This window comes from Dasypus novemcinctus, chromosome 4, assembly GCF_030445035.2.
Source record: "Dasypus novemcinctus isolate mDasNov1 chromosome 4, mDasNov1.1.hap2, whole genome shotgun sequence".
Classification (NCBI taxonomy): Eukaryota; Metazoa; Chordata; class Mammalia; order Cingulata; family Dasypodidae; genus Dasypus; species Dasypus novemcinctus.
The window spans coordinates 73,045,877-73,070,290 of NC_080676.1; the positions used below are offsets into that span (position 1 = coordinate 73,045,877).

At 40.1% G+C, this 24,414-nt stretch overlaps 1 protein-coding gene and 1 pseudogene across 2 annotated transcripts in view; one reads left to right on the forward strand and one right to left on the reverse strand.

The window, feature by feature from the left end:
- Nucleotides 1-24,414, forward strand: part of UBXN7 (UBX domain protein 7) — an 87,392-nt gene that overhangs the window by 47,174 nt on the left and 15,804 nt on the right. For both annotated transcript variants that reach the window (XM_004465865.4, XM_023590988.3), the window contains 3 exons: nt 18,129-18,275; nt 21,409-21,499; nt 22,190-22,317. In XM_004465865.4, coding sequence (XP_004465922.2) covers nt 18,129-18,275; nt 21,409-21,499; nt 22,190-22,317 — 366 coding nt within the window. The remainder of the gene's footprint in view (nt 1-18,128; nt 18,276-21,408; nt 21,500-22,189; nt 22,318-24,414) is intronic.
- Nucleotides 14,657-24,414, reverse strand: part of LOC111765923 (sperm acrosome membrane-associated protein 6-like) — a 50,815-nt pseudogene continuing 41,057 nt past the window's right edge.

Below are 24,414 nucleotides of genomic sequence, written 5' to 3' on the forward strand. Positions count from 1 at the left end.
GCAAGAAAGAATATAAGGAGACACAAGAACACATAGTGGGAAGTGGACTTGGCCCAGTGGTTAGGGTGTCTGTCTACCACATGGGAGGTCCGCGGTTCAAACCCCGGGCCTCCTTGACCCGTGTGGAACTGGCCCATGCACAGTGCTGATGCGCGCAAGGAGTGCCCTGCCGTGCAGGGATATCGCCTGCGTAGGGGAGCCCCACGCACAAGGAGTGCGCCCCACACGGAGAGCCGCCCAGCACAAAAGAAAATGCAGCCTGCCCAAGAATGGCGCCGCACACATGGAGAAGCCAATACAACAAGATGACATGACAAAAAGAAACACGTTCTGACAACAGAAGCGGACAAAGACGTCGCAGCAAACGGACACAGAGAACAGACAACCGGGGCAGGGGTGGGGTGGGGTGAATAAATAAATAAATCTTTTAAAAAAAAAAGAACACATAGTGAATGGACACAGAGAGCAGACAGCTGGGGGGCGGGAGAGCGCAGCAGGGAAGGGGAGAGTAATAAATAAAAAATAAATCTATAGAATGAAAGCAACTATATCCTTTAGTTTTATAAAAATTGGGGTAGTAATTTTCAAAATTAAGTTTAGGTAGTGAATGCTGAAAATTAGAGGTGCATCTCCTGGCTGCTCCAGTCAGAGCCCGCAAGTTTGGTCCCCATATTAGATGTAGAGCTGAGCCACAGTTACGCACAGGTTTAGAAACTAGATTTTCTTAGTGTACCAACAAGATTTTCTTAGTGTACCTACAAGAGATCAAGTTCAAGGGATCTGATTCATTTTACCAAATTAGAAACTAATTAATCTACTTCATTCAAAGATTATTGATTGATTGCTTCATATTACGAGGTCTTGTTCCAGGTGGTGGTGATTGTATTTGTTGGGATAAAAATTTAATTGTATGTGATACTGGAAAAGAAACAGTGGCTTAACCAAGGTAGAAGGCCAGACTTATTTAGGGTGATTCTGCTCTATGAAGTTATTAGAATAGGTTTTTTGTCTTGTTCTGCCATCCCCTAGGTCTTGTTTGTCCCGTATTCATAATATTCAAGATGGCTAACCATCATGTTTGCTTTCCAGTAAGCATGGAGGTTGGAAAGGTAAACCTTCTCCCTTTAAAGGCACAGCCCAGAAACTATACTCATCACTTCTGCTCATATTTCACTGACTAGAATTTGACAGCATAGCTACACTTAGCTTTAAGGGACACTAGAAAATCCAGACACTTAGCTAAATATTGGGCATACTTTTACTAAGAGCGAGAAGGGGGAAATGGTTGAGTTTCTGTGATAGGGATATAGTAGTGAACAAATTATGCAGAGCCCCTGTCGTGGTCCCCAGGGGAACAGCGACAGTCTCCCAGGTACAGCGGAGGGGACCGGGAGGAAGTGAGGGTTCAACAGTGAGCCCCTGATGCTAATGACTATGTTTGTGAGCTGATAAACCTAAAATAAGAACAAGGCATAGAGCAACATTGTGCCTGGGAATTTCCTCCTGTCAGCCTTCATGTTACTCAAATGTGGCCAGTCTCGAAGCCAAACTCAGCATGTAAATGCAATGCCTTCCCTCCAGCGTGGGACATGACACCCGGGGATGAGCCTCCCTGGCAACGAGGGACCACTATCAAATACCAACTGATGATGCAACTGGAAAAGGACCTTATATGGAAGATTCAATGCGGATCAGCAGAATATCAATGTCTACATAAAATAACATGACTTTAAAATGCTGTTTGACCTAAAGTAAGGGGGAAATGGAAAGGAGAAATGAGTTTATATGGCTACGAGTTTCTAAAAAAGAGTCTGGAGGCTGGCAGAAGGATTGCCCTCATGCACAACTGAGCAGAGTCAGAGAGACAGATAAAGCAGATACAACCCCCAGATATTGGTTCCTATGAAGGCTAAAGAGACCCATGAGAGTTATGGTCATGGCCGATGGGGTTGACTACCAGGGCAGATGGCCCCTCTTTGGAAACGGTGTTTATGTGTGATGAATCTGGACTCAGATGGGATCTCCCTTCATAAGGCTTTCATGCTAATGTGATAGAGGTGCAGTTAACGTTGGGGTTTAAGATAGATTTAGGGGATTTGAATCTCTGGACCGACAATGTGATAACCAGGTCCTGAGCCTCAACAGACTCCAGCACCTACAATCTGATTTATTGGACTTACCACACTCAGCTAAGATGGAGTTGAAGAAGGACAATCACCACACCATGGAGCCTAGAGTGATTACAACCGAAAATGGGAGGATTGCATCCAGCATCCATGTGGAATCTGAGCCTCCTCTTGACATAGAGGTGCAATGGACACTACCAATCCAATGTCCACAAAGAAGAGGTGGCATTGGATTGGGAAAAGTGGACATGGTGGACGATGGGTGTGGGGAAAGGCAGGAAGAGATGAGAGGTGGAGGCGTCTTTGGGTCATGGAGCTGCCCTGGATGGTGCCTCAGAGGTAATCACTGGACATTGTAAATCCTCACAGGGCCCACTGGATGGAATGGAGGCGAGTATGGACCATGATGTGGACCATTGTCTATGAGGTGCAGAGGTGCCCAAAGATGTACTTACCAAATCCGATGGATATGTCATGATGATGGGAACGAGTGTTGTTGGGGGGGGAGAGGGAGGGGGGTTGGGGATGAATGGGACCTCACATATATATTTTTAATGTAATATTATTACAAAGTCAATAAAAAAAAAAAGAAAAGAAAAAAAAAAATTATGCAGAGCCCTTGCCATTATATAGTTTATAGTCTAGTGGGAGAAGCAGAGTGAAACAATTTATAAAATGTGGCTGTGAGACCCCGCTGAGACCTTGACCTTGACTTTGAGGTCCCAGTTGGGACTCTTTCCAGGGCCAAGAGGAGATTCTGCATATTCTAAACAGACCTCTCCATAGGACCCCACCATTGGTGGAGTAACCAATAACAGCTGGGGCCCTTCCCCTTAGGATTAGTACGGGGAAGAATAATTAATAGCTTAAAAGGTGACCACACAAGCAAAAACCTGCTCTCTCTGCCTAGATGAGCCTGCACTAAATCTTGGTGCACGTTTCCATCCTTCTTTCCCATTTCTTAGCAAGTTCTGTTCTTTTCCCCATTTCCCAATAAATTCTTTTTACTGGCCTAATTTTTTAAAAAAAGCAACAGGGAAGCAGATGTGGCTCAAGCGATTGAGCACCTGCTTCCCACATGGGAGGTCCTGGGTTTGGTTCCTTGTGCCTCCTAAAAACAAAAGCAAACAACAAGCAAATAAATGAAAAAAAAAAACAACAACTCAGGGGACCCTGTGTGGCTTGGTGGTTGAGGATTGGCTTCCTACATATGAGGTCCCAGAGCTCCCAAGTTCATTACCAAGTCCCCAGTACCTCAAGAAAAAAAAAAAGAGAGGCAACAACAAATATATATATATGTAATATGTACATTAAGTGTATTTATGTTATATGTTTTGTATATGTTTATTACATGAATAGAGTTATTGTAAGGAATTGGCTTATGCAATTGGAGGAACTGGCAAGTCCAAATTTGTATGGCATACCAGAGGCTAGAAATTCCAGGGAAGGTAATGTTGCATTCTTTTTTTCCTTTTTTTTAAGCAATTTTATTGAAACATAATCCACATACCATATAGATTATCTAAAGCATACATTCAGTGGCTGTGGTCCAATTACAGAGTTGTGCATTCATCACTGCAGTCAATATTAGAGCATTTTCATTCTAAAAAGAACAACCCCCCCCAGCAGTCAACTCTCAATCTTCTATTCTTCCCCTTCCATATAAAACCACTAGTCTAATACCTTCTCTATAAATTTATTTGTATCTACATTTTGTTATAGATGGAGTCATACAATTTGCAGTACTTTATGTCAGTTTCTTAGCATTGGTTTTTTTTTATGGTTGGTGGAAAAATATTAATGTCTTATTTCCTACAGTCCATAGTTTTTGCTTTAGGTGTATTACATATGCTTGATTTTGTGTACTTTTTTTGTTTGTTGCATCATCTTGCTGTGTCAGCTCTCCATGTGTGCGGCACCACTCCTGGGTGGGCTACGCTTTTCATGCAAGGCAGCTCTCCTTGAGAGTTGCACTCCTTGCATGTGGGGCTCCCCTACATGGGGGACACCCCTACATGGTATGGCACTCCTTGCACTTGGCAGCACTGCGCATGGACCAGCTCACCACGGGCCAGGAGGCCCTGGGTTTGAACCCTGGACCTCCCATATTATAGGCAGACACTCTATCAGTTGAGCCACATTCACTTCCCTATACTGTTTTATATATGTAATATATATAATAATTTCAGGTAGCAGAAGTTGTGAGAATGAATAAAGGTATAAGAGAAGGAGAGGATGAGGAGTTGAAACCTGAATGAAATGAAGGATGTGAACTATGGGACAGTCCAAGGTGAAGAGCAAATAGAACTGTGACTGGAGCTGAGTAGGAAGGGCACTTAGGATAAATGATCTGGACAAGGATACACTTTTTAGATATTCTTTCCTCACTAACCTATAAGTTTGGTGAACAGAGGGGCTTTGTTTTATTTACTGTTGTGTATGCATATTGCTTAAAACAGTTTCTGGCACTTAATTGGCCCTCATTTAATTTTTGTTAAATGATTGGCATGGTCAAGAGTATTACTGTATAGAAAAATCAGAGCAAGTTCCACAATATTCCTTATTTTCCCACTCGAAGTATGTATTTTTTTTTAAATTGTCATTCAGTTATTTGTGTACCTAGTCCAAAATACCAGGAGTATTTTATTGATTTAAAAAATAATTAATATGGGGTAGTAGATGTGTTAATAACTCACATGGTTGAGCACCTGCTTCCCATGTATGAGTTCCTAGGTTCAATCCTTGGTACCTCCTAAAAACAAAAACAGGCAAACACAAAAATCTGCTCTTATTGGGGAGCGGATGTAGCTCAGTGTTTGAGTGTCTGCTTCCCACATATGAGGTCCTGGGTTCAATCTCCAGTACCTCCTAATAAAAAGTAATTAGGGAAGCAGATGTGGCTCAAGTGATTGGGCTTCCGCCTACCACAAGAGAGGTCCAGAGTTTGATTCCCAGTGCTTACTGGAGAAGGTGAGTGGCACAAGTGAGGCGAGCTGATGCAACAAGATGATGGAACAAAAGAGATCCAGAGGAAAGACAGTGAGAGATGCAACAAACCAGGGAGCTGAGGTGGCTCAGGTGATTAAGCACCTCCCACACGGGAGGTCCTGGGTTTGGTTCCTTATGCCTCCTAAAAAGAAAATGAGGGAAATGGATGTGGCTCAACCAATTGAGCCCCTGTCTACCATATAGGAGGTCCAGGGTTCAATGCCCAGGGCCTCCTGGTGAGAATAAGGTGGCCCATGCAGGAATGACGCCCCACGCAGGAGTGCTGCCTTGCAAGGGAATGCTGGCTGACACGGAGAGCCTGGCGCAGCAAGATGACACAACAAGAGACATGGGAAAGAAAATAAGAAGACATAGAAGAACAGGGAGTTGAGGTGGCACAAGAGAGTAATCATCTCTCTCCCACTCTGGAAGGTCACAGGATCAGTTCTCGGAGCTGCCTAATGAGAATACAAGCAGACACAGAAGAACACACAGTGAATGGACACACAGAGCAGACATCAGGGGGAACGGGGAGGGCGGGAGAAGTAAATAAATCTTTTAAAAAAATGAAAAAGAAATTGAGGAGACACAGAAAGCAGATAGCAACCTCATAAACAAAGTGGGATAAATAAATCTTTTTTAAAAAAAGTGATTAATATGACTGCAAGTAAAATTATTTGAACTAAAACTGTAAAGAGCTTATTCAATAACAAAATATATGATAAAGCTTTTCTAAATAAACTTTATGTATAACTTACATTTAATTTTATTCAAATTAGATTACACAAAAATTTGGAACTGGAAAGAAAAGTGAAAAATCTTAAGTCCATAAAAAAGTACTATGCATGTTTTTAAAAAATATATGACATTTATTATTAGAGAAGTTGTGAATTTACAAAACAACCATGCAAATGTGCAGAATTCCCATACAACACCCCTTCATCAACACTTTACATGGTTTTGGAGCAATTTTTGTTACAAATTATATGATAACATTATCAGACTCTTACCATTAATTATGGCCTATGGTGTATATTTGTTATATTTTTTCCATATTCCCCATTATTAACACAGTACTTTTTGACATTGATGCAAGAATACTACAATATTGCTGTTAACTGGGAAGCAGACTTGGCCCAGTGGTTAGGGCATACGTCTACCACATAGGAGGTCCACGGTTCAAACCCTGGGCCTCCTTGTCCCATGTGGAGCTGGCCCATGCACGCAAGGAGTGCCGTGCCACGCAGGGGTGTCCCCCGTGTAAGGGAGCCCCACGTGCAAGGAGTGTGCCCCATAAGGAGAGCCGCCCAGTGCGAAAGAAAGTGTAGCCTGCCTAAGAATGGCGCCACACACACGGAGAGCTGACATCAACAAGATGACACAACAAAAAGAAACACAGATTCCTGAGCCGCTGACAACAGAAACAGATAAAGAAGATGATGCAGCAAATAGACACAGAGAACAGACAACCGGGGCAGGGGCTGGGGGGGAAGGGGAGAGAAATAAATAAATAAACCTTTAAAAAAAAAAGATAATTTACATTAAAAAAAATTGCTGTTAACTATAGTCCATAGGTTACGTTACTTGTATTTTTCCCATGCAAATCCATAGTCTTAACCACCTTGTAATAGTGGCGTACATTTGTTCTAGCTCTTGTATTTGTACTGTTAACCCCAATTCTCATCCACCTCTGGGTTCACTATGGTATTCAGTCCTAGTTTGCCTTCAGTTGACATTTACATCCCTTGACTACCCCTTTTTCAGCCACAGTCTCATTTATAAAGCAGCTGCGTTCATTACTCAGTATAATGTGTTACCATCAATTTTATCCATTTACACATTTTTACAGTCAAGCTAATTAAAACTTCTACTACATTACACATCAGACCCCTTCTCGCCCTTATCCTAGTAACTTATACTCTAGGTTTTAATTCCTTGACCATGCATGTTTTAATATTTCCTTCTTGACTTTGTGTATATGTTTCTTGAAACATACACAATGGGTTTTTTTGGTTTCTTGTTTTATATGGGAGTGGGAGAGATGTTAGTCTCACTGTTGTTACTCTTGCTCATGCTTTTTTTTTTACATTTACATTATAATTTTATTTATGATTAAGATTCTGGAGCCAATAGAAATCATTATGTTAGTACTAGAAAAAATACAACTTTAGAAATGAACTCAAAGTCCATTTAAATTAAAGTAATCTAAGGACTTTTCATTCCATTCGAATGCTTGAGTTAATGTCTTTTTCTGGAGGAATATGGTCGACTGATCCCTACAGTTAAATTATATTACAGGTGATAGAACACTTCATTTCTCTGTGACAGTCTATTCCTTTGTTTTCATTTTTTTAAAAGTTTCATTCCCACACCATGTAATCCACTCCAAGTGTATTCCACTGCTTTTTCCTCCTCACAGTTAAACCGTGTCATACCTCTCTCTTTGGTGTCACCAAACTTGCCCCCCTTGGGTATCCCTTTAATGTTTCTGAATAGTGATCTGAACAAGCTAATAGGTTCCAAGAAGGAAAGTTCCTCATTTGTTGTATGGCCCACTCTTAACCTCCAGTCCTTGACTCTGTCAAACTGATTTGTAAAAAAATATTGTTTTAGGACAAAATTACTCAGAATTATGGTTTTCATGTCATCATTGCTATGCAAAAGTGTGAAGAAGCATTTTTACATTTGCTTTTCTGCTTTATTCTTTTCCTATTAAGCAACATTTCTTTGGTCTTTATTGTGATGAGAAACTGTGGAGCAAAAAGTACACACTCATGATTACAGGTATTTGTGCTATAGACTAGGAGTCTTTTGGAAATCATTAAACATCTCTTGATCTCATAATCCCATTTTTAAAAATCTAGGAAAACAACCCTAAGATAAAAACCTTTCAGGTGTTTTTACTGAAATGTTTAGGGTGATTCTGTAAAATAGTACATGCCTAGTAATTGAGAAATAATTAGAAAAAACAGCGTACATTGTATAAAGCAGGAATTCTTAACTTGTTTTGTTCCATAGTTGGAATGTCGGCCCGAAGGGTATTGGGAATGAAAGAAAGAGAAAAGGGAGAATGAAAGAAAGAGAAAGAAAGAGAGCTGGGATCAGGGTCTGCGAGTAGAGACTCATGAGACAACTTTGTTTACAAGAGTCACTCTATATACTCCAGTCTATGTGAGAACAAGCAGTAACATGCAATTAACTAGTAGCCTTACTCATGATCTAAGGAATTCAAAAAATCTTATCTCAAGGTGCAAGTCTAAGTGTGCTCATTTTTATCTGCCTGTGGCATCATCCTGATAGCCATCCAAGCATTCAACCCTTGCATTCCTTATGTTGCAAGCATAGCTATGGAGACAGCACGTCTCTTCTTGGGAGACCACTGTGTCTCAGTTTCCAGCATTTCCCCCTTTTTGTTTTAGTCAAGATGACTGTGCCTTTCTTAGGTTGCCCTCCTTTGAGAGTCTTCCCGTCATTGACGACCAGCCAAGCTCTTTGGCTAGGGGAAATCATTGCAGTGCTTTCATTAGCACCAAGTTATTAGCTTGTCCCATGGCTGTTAACACTTTGCAGTTCTTTTCTAAAGCACCATCTGGAGTAGGCGAAAATCATGAACAACAGAACAAATATGATTAGCCCTATTCCTAAAGCTGACAGGAAATGCTGTGATTTCCACCAATTAACTGGGTTAAATTTTGTAATATGTGAAATCATATCTGAGAAAATATCCTTAACATTTGCTACATGAATTTGATTATGAGACATCTCTAATATTTTCCTTTGTAATTATTTCCAGAGAAATATTACTTATATGCCCTAATAAATGAGTCTTCATTTTTTCCATACTATATCTCATGAATTATACGCAAGCGGAGTTATACAGAAATTACTTTCATTCCAATCACACCTCAACCCCCTTAACAAATTTAAATTATACAATTGATCTCCAATATGTAACACAGCTGATTCCAAATCATTAACTTGATTATTTAACTGCTCATCTATATGCTCTTGACTGTGCCACAAATCACTAGCATTTTTGTGCCAATCATGTACATATTGTTGTGTTTGTACCTTCATGTAAAGCTACCACAGCAGTAGCGGCACCTATAATGGTTCCAGTCAGTCCCAAAATGCTTATAATAAGCATTCCAATAAAGCGTCTAGTCAGTTTCAAGAATTATGTGCCATATGTAGCAATAACTGACTTTCAGGAGACGACTGCCAAATCGACCTCATTCTTACAGGTATCCAGATGCCTTTTCTTCTTCTGGCCATTGCTATCGTTTCTCCATCCTGCAACACACTTTCTGATAGACATGTATACAAGGCACCATTTTCATAAAACAATGAGTCATTCTTTATAGTTATCTTACCAGTTACGAAAACAAATGGATCTCCATCCCAGGCTTTAAAATGATATGTTTGATCAAGGGTCAAATACTGTCTTGTCTTATTTATATTTCCCAACCATTCATAAGTAGGAGCAATTAAATATTTTCCACAAATTCATTTGTAGGTTATGACTATGAGTATCATTAGCGCAAGGGGCCAGTGTCCGTTTTCCTTTTGTAACGTTAACAGTTCCTGCCACAATGGCATAAGGAGAGGGCACACAGGCCCAAAGTCTATAGGCAGATACAAGCTTCAAGTTCACAGTTCCAGGATTTGTAAAGTTAATGTGACGCATGGCAGCAATTGCCGCAGGTCTCAGTGAAGTATTTTAACCTCTGGCTTTATATCCACAATTCTCCCTTTTTGTTTTTGTAAAGTAATGAATACAGCTCAGGTTGTTTTTTGTTGTATTACTCCCCCGAGGGTTTGAATCATGCATCTGAGGGCTCATTCCTCTCAAGAGCAGGAGGGATCTGATGTCACAGTCATTGGAGTAAGCATGAAGGAATTTATGGGGGATGTTTATGAGCTGTTGGCAAGTAACAGACAGCCGGAACTTCTGGGCTAGTCACAAGGTTTGGTACTCATGATGTTCACCTTTTCAGTGGAGCCACTTTTGCCTTTTCTCAGGTTTCAGTGGTAGGGCCCTGGATCTTCACAAAGGCATCTGTGTCAACAGTCCTAAAAGGGATGTTAGTGGAGTGGGCTAGGATGTGACAGTCACCTGTTACTACTAGCAGGTATCCTGGATGCTTTTTCATAATCTGAAGGTGATTTACAGCAGCCCATAATTTCTGTCTTGCTTTTAGTATTAGCAATCCACCCCTGGATAGGGATGGCCGTCTTTAGAGTGACCAGACACTATTGGGATAAATCTTTCACTTTTAGCAGGACCTCCCATGCTGCACACAATTGCTTTTTCATATTGTACTTTTGGCCTCTTTCCAGAATTGTGATTAAAAATCCAAGGGATACTTGTTTAGAATTTTGCTTTTGCCACAAACTCCACCCAAAGCCAATATTGGTGCTTGCCACAGCCAATTCATAGGCTAAGTTAATGTCCACAGTTGACCTTCCTTTTATTATTATTTAAAGCAGCTTGCTGGAGATTTTCCTACTTCCATGAAGGACTTTTCCCAATTAATGCATACAGTGGTTTTAGTATTTGAGCTAAATGAGGGATGAAATATTTTCAGCACTTCAACAATGTTACAAACTCTATTAACATGAGAAAACATTGCACTCCATCAGCTACAACAGAGGGCTTAGTTTTATCCCACCTAACCAAACAACATTTAGGAATTTGGTAGAGCAGCAGGTACTTTGTAGCCTGTCCCAATTGTTTGCCTAGTTCAGGCTCTTAAGATAAGGTACTCTTGTCCCTGATGTTTCTTTTCATTCTGAAAAAAGGATTAGTGGTTAACATAATGTCATCGGTAGTTTCAGCCACCAATTTTTTTCTATGCAGCCAGATTATTATCACCATGCCAGTACTGATGGTTGGGCTATGCACAGAGCCTTAGGGAGGCACTACAAAAGTCTATTGTTGATTTTTCTATGGGTAGGAGAATGCAGGCTGGCTTGACTTGCCTAAGGAAATACTACAAAAAAGTCTTAGCACGTTTTAAAACAAAGTGATAGTGACAGAGTTGGATATTAATTTTTTGCAACAAACTAGCAATATTTGGGACTGCTGTGTACTACAATGTTGTTACTTTAATTTATGGTGAGGTTGTTTCTGTGACACACTTTTTTATAATAATTAAAACCATAATTAACCATATTGTACATTTGTTTAATATGTTGAAATATTGGTAAAATTATACACTCTTAAGCAGTCATGAACCTTTTACTCATACAACTTTAATTAACAGAGGGTTAAAGAATCCTGTTAATTTCATAACACTTTTAAACACCTTCCATTCAACTTATATTAAATGAACTTCAACTATTTTATTACCTTAATTTTTCTTTCAAGGTAAAAGAACAAATCTCTTGTAACTAGTTTGAAATATAAAGCTACTTTTCAGGATTTGATTTTGAGAAAGCAGGTTTGGATTATATTCCTTTAAAAGAGATAAGACCTTTTCCTTTTTAAACACCAAGGAAATGATGGGGTTAAAACACAAGAAGCTAGTTTGATAAAACACTTTCTTTGTATACTGATTATTTAGGATAAAAACTTTTCATAAACTTTTACCAAAACAGGCTAATGACTTGAGAGACTTTGAGAAAGAACAAAATTTTAACTTTGCATCAGTATACTACTTGGTACTAAACCTTTAAAACTTTATAGGCAGACCCATCAAATTTTATTTAACTTTAACCTATAAAAATTCCTTTTTCGGGCGGCAGACTTGGCCCAGTGAATAGTGCGTCCTTCTACCACATGGGAGGTCCGCGGTTCAAACCCCGGGCCTCCTTCACCCGTGTGGAGCTGGCCCACGCGCAGTGCTGATGCGTGCAAGGAGTGCCGTGCCACGCAGGGGTGTCCCCCCGTGTAGGGGAGCCCCACACGCAAGGAGTGCGCCCTGTAAGGAGAGCCACCCAGTGCGAAAGAAAGTGCAGCCTGCCCAGGAATGGTGCCACACACATGGAGAGCTGACACAACAAGATGACGCAACCAAAAGAAACACAGATTCCCATACCACTGACAACAACAGAAAAGGACAAAGACAACGCAGCAAATAGACACAGAGAACAGACAACCGGGGTGGGAGGGGAAAGGGGAGAGAAATAAATAAATAAATCTTTTAAAAAAAAGTTAGCTATAAAAAAAATTCCGTTTTCATGAACCTTTTATACTCTATATTTATTCAGGTTTAGTTCCTCATTTTACCTTTTCTCAGTAACCAGTTATTTTATTTTAGGACAAAATTATTTTCTGTTTAATAATAAAAACACATTCTATACATCCCACATATATAAATTACCAGGAAAACTTCTTACAACGTATAATTGCCATTAACACTAAACAAGCTTGTTAAAATAATGAACTTTTCTTCACTTTAAATACTTAGTAGCATGTAATACCAATAACAGTCCTCTAGAAGCAAGTTGGCAAGGGAGGCTGGCTGCTGACAAGTTTTCTTGTTATAAAATTACCTTTTATTTTTATTGTTAATTCAGATTTTGTCTAATAATGACTTTTTGGAATTAGCCATTTAAATACCTTAATTTAAACAATGCTTCGTTAAACTTCTTATGATTATTTATACCAATATAGACTATAATTATATTCTTTTAAGACAAATTTTACCTTCACAGAACACATTCCCTTACCCAACGTTACTACAATACCCTTTATAACTTACCACATGCATTCAGGTTCCATTCTGCATATGTTCTTTTCGATTTTATGAAGGCCAGCTGTCTTATTTTAGGACAAAGTACACTTTTTTGAAAAAACTATTAAAATTTCAGTCAGCATTCCCACAAACTTTTAATCTTTTTTAATATTCACTTAAGTTTTACATCCTTTATTTTATCCTGTGAAGAAAAATGAACTATTCATTTCAATCTAGGCAAAAATTTTTTATGAAAAGACAGTAATTTTGTTAATCAAGACTTACAATTTTTATCATTGTAGAGATCTCATTAACATTTAAACTTACGTATTAATATAAGCGCTTATTTAATATTTGGCCATTTGAATAGAGCTCTTTTTAAAATTTTTTTTACTTTTATTTTTTAAGATTTATTTTTATTTATTTCTGTCCCCTTCCCCCTCGCTCCCCCTTCCCAATTGTCTGCTCTCTGTCCATTCGCTGTGTGTTCTTCTGTGACAGCTTCTATCCTTATCAGTGGCATGGGGAAACTGTTTCTTTTTCTTGCATCATCTTGTTCTATCCGCTCTCCGTGTGTGCAGTGCCATTCTTGGGCAGGCTGCACTTTCTTTTGCACTGGGCGGCTCTCCTTATGGGGTGCACTCCTTGTGCGTGGGGCTCCCCTATGTGGGGGAACACCCCTGCATGGCACAGCACTCCTTGTGCGCATCAGCACTGCACATGGGCAGCTCCACACGGGTCAAGGAGGCCCAGGGTTTGAACCGCGGACCTCCCATGTAGTAGGCAGATGCCCTATCCATTGGGCCAAGTCTGCTTCCTATTTATTAATTTATATCACCATCCAGAGATATCAAAATATACACTAACATTGAACAGACAGACAAACACAAAACAATTAAAACACACTATTAGAAACATACAGTATACAATTGATTCATATTCTTAGTTTCTTACTTTTTTGGTATAGCTGTTTTTAAGTTCTCTGTCATATCACATCTTAGATTTTACTGTTTTTAAGATTTTTTCTGGAATCCATATTGCCTGTAACATGCATGCTTGTGCTTGGAAACATTTTTATTAGTTATCAGCAATTAGTTAAGGTAACTTGAGCAACATAAATGTAGTTAAGCTCTTATTTAGCTGTTTAGACAGACTGTTAACACACATTTTTTGGATTACTGCTCTGTAAGACTACACTGAGACTTGAAGTTCAGGAGTAAACTATTGATTTAAAACTGAAAATCCCTTTTAACACCTTGATAAAAAATTTTGTACTAATTTTATTATTTTGGTTACATAGGCCCAATCAGAATTAGCATGGAAACCAAAAACGTATTGGCTCAGGATGAAACTCGACACCTCCTTGTGGGTTATTTATATCTGGTGGTATCGCATGTAATATTACTGGGAAAGCAGATAATAATTGATTAACATAAGGCAAAAAGCATCGGCAACATCTGAAAACATTTCTAACTTAGGCTTAGTAGCAGAAGGTAATTTAGTAGGTACAGAGGGTTGTACTGAATACATAGAAGATATTTCATTAGGACACTTCTCAGAGCTTTTGTTGATCAAAGGGTTAATATCAGGATGAGGGAAAAAACCTGACGCTTCCCCATGGTTCCCCATTCGCCTCAAGCTCCTGTTCTTGTTCCAATTTACTTTCTTTGATTTCAAATTTCCTTTTGGGCTTAGAAAATATAGTAATTCATCTTTCCTTCTTCAGACTGTAAAGGATCTAAAGCTGCCGTGTCTGGTGGCATATGGCCCATACTGATGAAGGAATGAATTCCCTTTTTTGATATGCTCTTCATAAAGCTTTTTTTTTTTTTAAAGATTTGTTTCTCTCTTTCCCCACCCCCGCCCTGGTTGTCTGTTCTCTGTGTCTATTTGCTGCGTCGTCGTAGTCTTTTTTTTTTTTTTAGCTGGAAAACATATTCTTTATTTTAAGGATGAAAATGGGACAAGGAAGGAAAAGATGCCTTTGTTAACTGGTGCTGAAGTACCAACAAAAGAACATCCTGGGGAAACAAGGAGGCGTGTGTGTTATGTGGGCAGGGGAGCAGGTTGGGGACCAGAAATCTGAGTCTGGAAACCTGAATGTCTAGGTCCCAAAGGTGGATTGGGGGCTCTGACTCTTGGATTTGAGGAAGGACAAAATGGCCTGGGTGTGAGGAAGGAGTGGGGGAGGGGGGTTCAATCCCTGGGTTAAAGACCGGAGAAGCTGAGGGGTCTGAGCTCCTAGGCCTGAGGGAGTAAGGTGTTGTGGGGTGGGAAAATGGGGACCCCCAACTGCTGAGACCAAGGGAGAAGGGAGCTAGAGACCTAAACTCCCAGGTCTGGAGGAGGAGGGGGCTGGGGCCAGGACTCCTGGATCTGAGGGAGGTGGGGTCTGGGGGCTGGACTTCTGGGTCTGAGGGAGGAGGAGGTTGGGGGCCTGGGTTTGAGGGAGGAGGGGGCTGGGGTCCAAACTTGTTGGTCTGAAGGAGGGAGTTGGGGTCCAGGACTCCTGAGTCTGGGGTTCAGACTCCTGGGTCTGGGGACCTGGGTCTGAGGGAGAAGAGTCGGAAAAGTGGGGACTGCACGGTCTCGGGGACTCACCACCCGAGCATGGTCCGACCCGCCGACAGGAAAGCCGCAGAGAGCGCGAGCAGGAGCTGGTTGCTCGGCGTCAGCGCCCCGGGATGGCGCAGCAGCTCGCCCAGGCTCGGACTCCAGGGCTCGCCCCGCTCCACCTCCCGCGGCGTCTAGTTCAGCACTTGGTGAAACATCTCCTGCAGCGCGATCAGTCAGCGCTGCTGTGTGTGCGTCACGTTAAGGAAGAAGTAGAGCCGCCCCAGGGGGCCCTGGTCGTGCTTGATCTTGCAGGAGAAGGTTCCGTGGTACTTGGGCAGCGCCGGCCGGATCTGTGCCAGGAACCCGTGGGGCTGCCGCAGTTCGCGGAAGTAGGACTGGTCCCGGGTGCGGAGCCCTCCTTCCACGAACTTCCAAGAGTAGCTGACCATATCCTCAGGTAGCTGGAGCACGCAAGAGAACACAGCCTGATCACCCTGAGCCGCCATCATGTCCTGGACTGGGCAGTCCACCGGGAAGTCGCAGACAGTGGAAGAGCACCACTGGCAGAGGAAAAGCCGGGCGAACTCCTGCAGACCTTTTTTCAGCTGGGTTATGGCCTGTTTATCTCCGCGGCGTTGGTGAAGGCAGCCTTGAAGGGCTTGTGAACCCCCGCAGTCTCCTGCAGGGAGTGGAGCATCTGGGTGAAGGTGTTGTGCAGGTGGCTTTTCTCATCGTAGCTGATGTTGGTGTCCACGAGGCCTTGGAAGGCGGTCACGAAGGCCCTCGCGCACTCCCGGAGCCTCAGGTGCTCCACACCGGCAAAGGCCTTGCAGGCATGGTGGCGCTCGGCCTTGGTGAAGTAGTGCAGGCAGGTCCAGGCCGGGCAGCCACCAGAACGAGGGCCGCCAGCGCTGCCAGGGCTGGTGGGGTCATGCCTGGGGGTCACCATCCGTCTTCTTTTTTGTCTGCTTCTGTTGTCAGCCACACGGGAATCTGTGTTTCTTTTTTTTGTTGCATCATTTTGTTGTGTCAGCTCTCTGTGTGTGTGGCACCATTCCTGGGCAGGCTGCACTTTATTTTGCACTGGGTGGCTCTCCTTATGGGGCGCACTCCTTGTGCGTGGGGCTCCCCTACACGGGGGACACCCCTGCGTGGCATGGTACTCCTTGCGCACATAGCACTGCACATGGGCCAGCTCCACACAGGTCAAGGAGGCCTGGGGTTTGAACCGCGAACCTCTGGTGTGGTAGACGGATGCCCTAACCACTGGGCCAAGTCCGCTTCCCTTCATGAAGCTTTCATTCTGTATCTCCACTGTTTTCAAATTTAAAACATTCTGCCCCTGAGGCTGAAACCAGCATCAGTGCTTTTGTGTTAAACAATTCTAGTAATTCATAGCTTTTTACAGGCACCCCATTAACTTTCAGTAAAGTTTTTAACACTTGCAAATTAAATATTCTTCCAACATCCTTTGATTACCCATTGCCCTGATGACTTTGCAAAATGTTACTTACCAAAAAGAAGACTCGAGTCACATTGCTTTGGACATCTCACTTGACCCTCTCAGTTGACCCTCGAGGTCTTTTTCGCGGGTTCCAGATATGATTATGGAAGACTCACTCACTTCTTCCGGCCCCACTTTGGGTGCCATTAGTCGGAATGTCAGCCCAAAGGGTATCGCAAATGAAAGAAAGAGAAAAGGGAGAATGAAGCAAAGAGAAAGAGAGAGAGAGCTGGGTTCAGGGGGTCTGGGAGTAGAGACTCATGAGACAACTTTATCGTTTACAAGGAGCTCTATATACCCCAGTCAACATGAGAACAAGCAGCAACATGCAATTAACTAGTAGCCTTACTCATGATCTAAGGAATTCAAAAAATCTTATCTCAAGGTGCAAAGTCTAAGTGTTTTATTTACTATAAAATATATATGCTTATTTTTATCTCTGCCTGTGGCATCATCCTGATAGCCATCAAGCATTCAGCCCTTGCATTCTTTATGTTGCAAGCGTGGTCCTGGAGACAGTATGTCTCTCCTTGCAAGACCACAGTGCCTCAGTTTCCAACAATAGTACATGCCTAGTAATGAGAAATAATTAGAAAAAACAGGGTACATTGTATAAAGCAGAAATTCTTAACTTTTTTTGTTCCATGGACCTCTTTGCCAGTTGGGAGAAAACCACAGACCCTTACTATAGACCCTTACTAAGTCCACACTACAGTGTGTATTATTTAATAACTCTATCACACCTGCACCAACACGTCCCTGCAAGAATAATTTTTTTTTTTTAACTTTAAACTCACTGACCCCTTGTTAAGAAGAACCTCTCAAAGGCTCTTGTGTAGCCATTACAGAAAAAGGGATAATATTTGAAAATGGTTTTGGAAAATGATGTGGAAGAAAATAAACTAATATGCACAGTGATTACATATATTAAAAAGGAAAGGCGGTATGTTTGGTAGGGGTTGTAAGAGACAATATTACAGAATTAGAACCTCAAGTTTATGGAATCTTTTTCAGGTAAAAATGTTAAAATATACTTTAAAAATTCAGCCATTCTAACAAATAACGATTAAATGAGAAAGTTTCACATTTGAATTTGAGGACTATTTTAAAATAGTGTAATTAAATGTAAATCATGTGTAAATATCTAGAACCCAGATGTCTTACTTGAGAAAAAAGTTTTTATATGAAAAGAAGACAGCTTTTGAATTCTGAAACATTATCAGTTACCAAGTAGAAATTGTTTCTAACAAGTGTTCTGAAACTTTACTTTTTCAGGCCAAAGAGTGTGGCCAGATTCAGAATAAGTGGCTGATGATAAACATTCAAAATGTGCAAGACTTTGCGTGCCAGTGCCTCAACCGTGATGTATGGAGCAATGAAGCTGTGAAGAATATTATCCGGGAACATTTCATTTTCTGGCAGGTGGGAGAGAGTTTACCCAAATTTTTGTAGCATTTTACATTTAGAGTGTAGAAGGTTAGGGAGGAGAAATCAGTTTAAAAAATGAAAGGAAAAAAACAACGAAAATATTAAATAATGACATAGAAAAGTTAAACTATTTACACTGGCTGAAATAGTAAGGGCCAGTGAAAATTAGGGCAGCAATAAAGGGTTCCCAAGGGAAGAAGGGAAAAAAAGGAACCGAGCTATATAAGATTCATGTCCAGAACAGTTTAAACATCTTAATAGCATATAGAACTAAGTTTTCTAGTAAATTTAATAAAACGTGACATTAAAAAGTAAAAAGAGATTGTTTAAATTTGTATTTATTTATGTAAATTATATAAAATATTTCCAAAATATAATTTCATCACAGAATTAATATAAAAATATTAGCAAGGTGTACTTTTTTTTTTTCATAATAAGTCTTCAAAATCTGGTGTATATTTTTCACTTATAACACATTTTAATTCAGACTAGCCAAATTTTAAGTGTTTTAATAGCCACATATGGATAGTGGCTACCAAATTGGACAGTGCAGGTATAGAATATCTTGAAGGGATGGAAAAAAAAATTTGGCTAAGACTTAGATTCTCACTTGGGTTTTTCATTTTCTTTTTTCTTTTTTCCCAAAAAATTGTGGGCTTAAAGAACAATCATGCATAAATTACAGAATTCCCATACATCACCCCTCCACCAGCATCTTACATTTTTGTGAACATTTGTTACAGATTATGAAAGAACATGATCAGACTATTAACACTAACTGTGGTCCATGAAGTACTTGGTATAGTTTTTCCAAACACCCTATTAATACTATGTATTAGTATTGTGCATTTGTTATAGTTCTTGAGAGAATGCGTTCATATTTGTACTGTCATATTTTTACTGGTAACCATCGTCAATCTTCTACCACATGGATCACTGTGTTATATGGTCCCATGCCTTGTACGTTCTATCCAAAGTGTACGCTCAGTGCTAGGTAGAGTTTTGATACTATTTATATTTCCTTGGGCAGATCACTTAATCTTGCCTACTCCAGTTTCTTTTTATATAAATTATCAAGCTAAGATTAGATGATATTGTTCCAGTTTACTTTATTAAAAATTAATAGAAAACAGGAATTTCTAAATGAACTTAACTTTTTTTCCCACTGCAAGATATGCTATTAATGTTATTCATTTGCCTGGTCATGTTTCATATGCCCCCCAAAATTAAATGTTTTTTTCTGAATAGTAAAATTCCTTTGATTTTATTCAATATATATTGATTATCTTTTCCGCTCTTCATCTTATGGGCTTATCTTAACATTATAATTTATTAAGATATATGTTGTTGAGAGTCAAGCATGATTTCTTGAGGTGAGTCAAAGATTACTTCCTTGGGGTGCTAACATTTGCACTGGCTTTGAAAGATGAATAGAAGTTTGCCAAGTAGATAGAGAAAGATGGACATTATTCATGGCAAAGAATCACGGATATAAAGTTGGAGGCTTAAAATGAAATAGTCTCTTCAAGCCCATGGAAGGGTTAAATAGTGTCAGACTATTGGAAGAGAGGAGAGCCAGATTATTAAGAATCTTGTAAGTTAACATTGGGTGGCTTGGAAAGTATTTTGGTTAGGAGAAAGAGTGATCAAATTTGGTTGGCAATGTTGAGAATGGATTGTGGGTAGGTGAGATTGGTGAGAGAGATATTTAAGATAAAGAATTCATAGGGGGAAGCGAATTTGGCTCAGCGGATAGAGCATCCACCTACCACATGGGAGGTCCAGGGTTCAAACCCAGTGCCTCCTAACCTGTGTGATGAGCTGGCCCACGTACAAGGAGTGCACCCCATAAGGAGAGCTGCCCAGCGCAAAAAAAGTACAGCCTGCTCAGGAGTGGCACCGCACACACAGAGAGCTGACACAGCAAGATGTTGCAACAAAGAGACACAGATTCCTGGTGCCGCTGACAAGAATACAAGTGGACACAGAAGAATACACAGTGAATGGACACAGGGAGCAGACAACTGGGGGTAGGGGGCAGAGAAGGGAAGAGAAATAAAAAATCTTAAAAAAAAAAAAAAAGAAGAATTCATAGGACTGACCAATGTATATACTGTGTGGAAAAGGAAAGAGTAAATGTGGTGTTGCCTCAAACTAAGATGGAGAATACTGGAGGAAGAACAAGTTTAGGGAACAAGATGATGACATTGGAAGTTATTCTGCGCATCCCTGTGGAGATAACTGCTGTGAACTTAACAGAGTTCTGGTCTGTAAATAGATAATTAGGAATTAATTGGTCTGTAGTTGTGGTTTTAAAGATTGAAGTAGAAGAGAAAGCTGAAAACACTATCCAGTAGTATACCAGCATTTAAGGGATACTTAGGAAGAACATACAAAGGACTTTGAGAAATAAGAGTTGGAATGGTAGAGGGAAAACCAAGAGAGCATAGGATCATGGAAGCCTGGACTATTTAACGTAAAGGGGGAAATAATTGATAGTGCCAGCTTCATCAGAGAAGTCAAGAAAAATGAAGATTAAAAGTATCTGTGGAATTAATTGGTTAGAAGGTTGTGGTTTTATGAGAGTAGTTTTGCTGGAATGTTAGTGACAGAAGCCAGATTAGGGCAGGTTGATGAGGAATCTGGATGTGGAGACACGAAATACAGTCACCTCTTTCAAGAGCTAAGTTGAAAAAGGAAAGGGAAAATTACAGAAGTCATTGGAGGGGAACTTTTTTTAGGGAAGGGAATTATTTGCGCATGTTTGTAGGTGGAGGGGGTGGCTAGTAGAGTTAGGCTAAAGGATAGATGAGCTCTTAGAATGCATTGAAGGAAATAGAAATAGATGGAATCAAGAACATTAAGTGGACAGATACTTGAACAGGAAGAGCAACACCTCTACTGAACTGGAAACGGGTAGTAATGGATTGGTAGGTTTATGGTCAGGATTCAGCAGGAGTAGAGGGTAGGAGGTTGAGAAAGTTCACACCAGAAGATGACCATTTTCTCTTTAACGTAGGAATGACATCTTAAAAATATACCAAAGATATATTGGTGAATTAATTGCTATTGGTGTATGACGATTATATAGTTGGCTGACTTTTTTTTAATATCAATGATTTAACAGGTTTATCATGACAGTGAGGAAGGTCAGAGATACATACAGTTTTATAAGCTAGGGGATTTCCCCTATGTTTCTATCTTGGACCCACGGACAGGTAAGTTTATATTAACCTAAAGCCTTTAACTTATGAGTTATCTGTTACTTAAATAGTTGATCTTTAATATTTGGCTGGACCAGAATTGTTTGTAATAATTTAGGTGAATGGGTTCTTGTTCAGCACTTTGTAATTATTTAAACCTCAATTGAAGTGTGCATTTAGGGAATCTGTTTCTGGCCACTTTGGAAGATGGCAGTATTTTTATATTTGTGCATTTCTGCATTTCAAAGAAAAATTGGTATAGTCATCTTTCTCATTCTTTCATAAGGGATCCCCTTAGGTTTTCTACCATTAAAATATTAAGATTGTTCATGTACTAGTTGTAATCCCACTAGTGAAGCAGAGTGGAGCCAATTTTATTATTAATAGATTGAGTTTTATATAGATATTGCTTTGTCTGAATCTCTTTTTGCTAAATGGTTGTAGGTGATATCAGTGGATAAGGTAGTTGCCCTAAAATGGTGATTGGGAATCTCTTAGGTGGGTTATAATGGATGTATTCTCTAGATTATGAAGTCAGTATGTAATTTAAGCTAGTGAGGGGTGGTGATATGCATTCACAGTAAATTTTAATTATGCATCTGCCAAAAGAAATACTTAATGACAATGCCCAGAAAAGAATATTGATTTAAAAAAAAAAAAATACACACACATATATATATATATATATCCTGTTTTAATCTTTAGGTCAGAAGCTAGTAGAATGGCACCAGTTAGATGTATCTTCTTTCTTGGACCAAGTGACAGGATTCCTGGGTGAACATGGGCAACTGGATGGACTTTCTAGCAGTCCCCCCAAAAAATGTGCCCGCTCAGTAAGTATACTAGGGAGTGGTGATGGACAATTAAGCATAATTGTACTTAAGCACCTTGTATAAAATGTTTGAGGTTAAGATGGTAAAGGTAATAATGTAAGTAGTAGACAGTTCTCACCTGTGGCTGTGCAACATGTTGGACACCCTCCCTATATTTTTATAATTTCCTACATAAAGGATCTGTATTCCCAGTGAAATCAGAAGGCTCATATTTCCAGACTTCCTTGCAGCTAAGGGACAGGCGTTTGACCTAAAACTTATATTTAGAAGCAAACAATGTGAATATGTAGCAGTAAGCAAGAGGCAAGCCTGGTAGAGGAGGCATCCCCGCTTTCAGAGGCAGCACTGGCAACACTTCTGGTATTCAATTCTAAGCAACACTGGAAATTGTAGTTTGGCTAAAACAACTCTCATGGTCATTATTACTTGTTATGTAGCTTTAAGGCCTGGCATTCTTGGCTTCCCAGAGATTACTTAGCCACTTAAATTCTATAACATTCTATTACTAAACATAACTATTTGATGTCAGCATTAGGGCATTAGGAGCTGTTTGGGTTTGATGGCAGTGAGGATAAAATTAGTTTTAGAGGGTGTGACTTTGGCAGTCCATATCATGAAGTTATGAAACAGTCTCTTAGGTAATCACCTGTTATCTGGAGTAAAGTTCCTAGTTTTAATGTAAGGAAAGGCTTTGGGTACTTGCCAAAGGGTGGTATAGAATTCTTTTTTAAGGCATAAAAAAACAAATTTTTAAAATTGACCCAAGATTTTCTCTTCTGTATCCTTAGGCTAACTATATTGTCAAAAACTAAATCTAGAGTTTGCACCTATGAGTTGTTGAATTACAATATAAATTGTAGAAAGAATGGAACCATATCATTGGAATGAATATATAGGGATGATTTCAATTACTGTTACCTAACCTACCACTTAAAATTTTGTTCATCTGCATGCAAGAGAATTACCAACAAATAATGGCTTAAATAAGGAAGGGGTATCAAGAGCTGAGCTGCCAGGCGTCAGAGTAGTCGGTTAGGACAAACCTTTAATCAATCACTTACTGCACTAGTATAAGCAAAAACCTACATAGGAAAAAAACACCCACTCTTCAGTATTCCATCAATCCCCTGTGTGGACACAGAGAAGCCCTGAAGAAAAGGTTCCTCATATTTTAGTTGATCTGAACACCTGGTGGAGGCCCAGTGGAGGAAAAAGAATACGCCCTTCCCTCACTCAAGGAGGCCTCAGATTGGCACCTGGGCTAGGAATGCAGCTATGCCTAAGAGCATGGTTGATGAGAGAGAGGGATCTGAGTCTATGACTGCAACTCTCTTGTAGAGACTGCAGTGTATGTTGGCTGTGCACCAAGTCTGGTATGGGGAGAGCAGTTTTCCCTTATGAGGTCTGCCTAGTATAACCTTTCTAATTGCTTGTGATTGGGACAGAAAGATCAATCAAACATAGGATTTTATGTAGGTGCTAGACTCCTCAAGGGGTTTGGGGTAGACAGTCCTAAGGTTCAGAGGCAGGCAGTCTAGGGCTTTATTCCTGTGGATACTATCAAGAAGCCAGGTTCTCCCCCTCCCGCTTCCCCCTCTCCATCCTTAATACAGACTGTTGTCCTCATGGTCACAATGATATGCATGCCAGGTATCATATCTACATACCAAGTATGGATAAGGAGGACAGGAACAACACCTCTATTAAAAAAGTAAATATTCCCGGATAGCTACACATGGAGTTCTGCTTCTATTAATTGGACATGTTTTCTTACACAAACACAGTTGAGATTCTGTTAGTAAGGAAGCAGAGGAAAACGGATGTGAGGAAGGAAATTACCAGTGTCTGCCAAAATGTCATTCTTTAAAATCAACCTACATGGTACACAGTGTCATTATCTACAGTCCACCAAACCATTGCTTTTTTTGTGGTAAATAAGCCTTAAGATTATTGTATTAAAAATGCTAGCACTTTATTGAGATACAATTAATGTACAGTAAACTGGATCTATTTAAATTTTATGATTTGACAAATTTTGGTATATGTACATACCCATAAAATGATTACAGTCAAGATAATGAAAATAGCCATCACCCC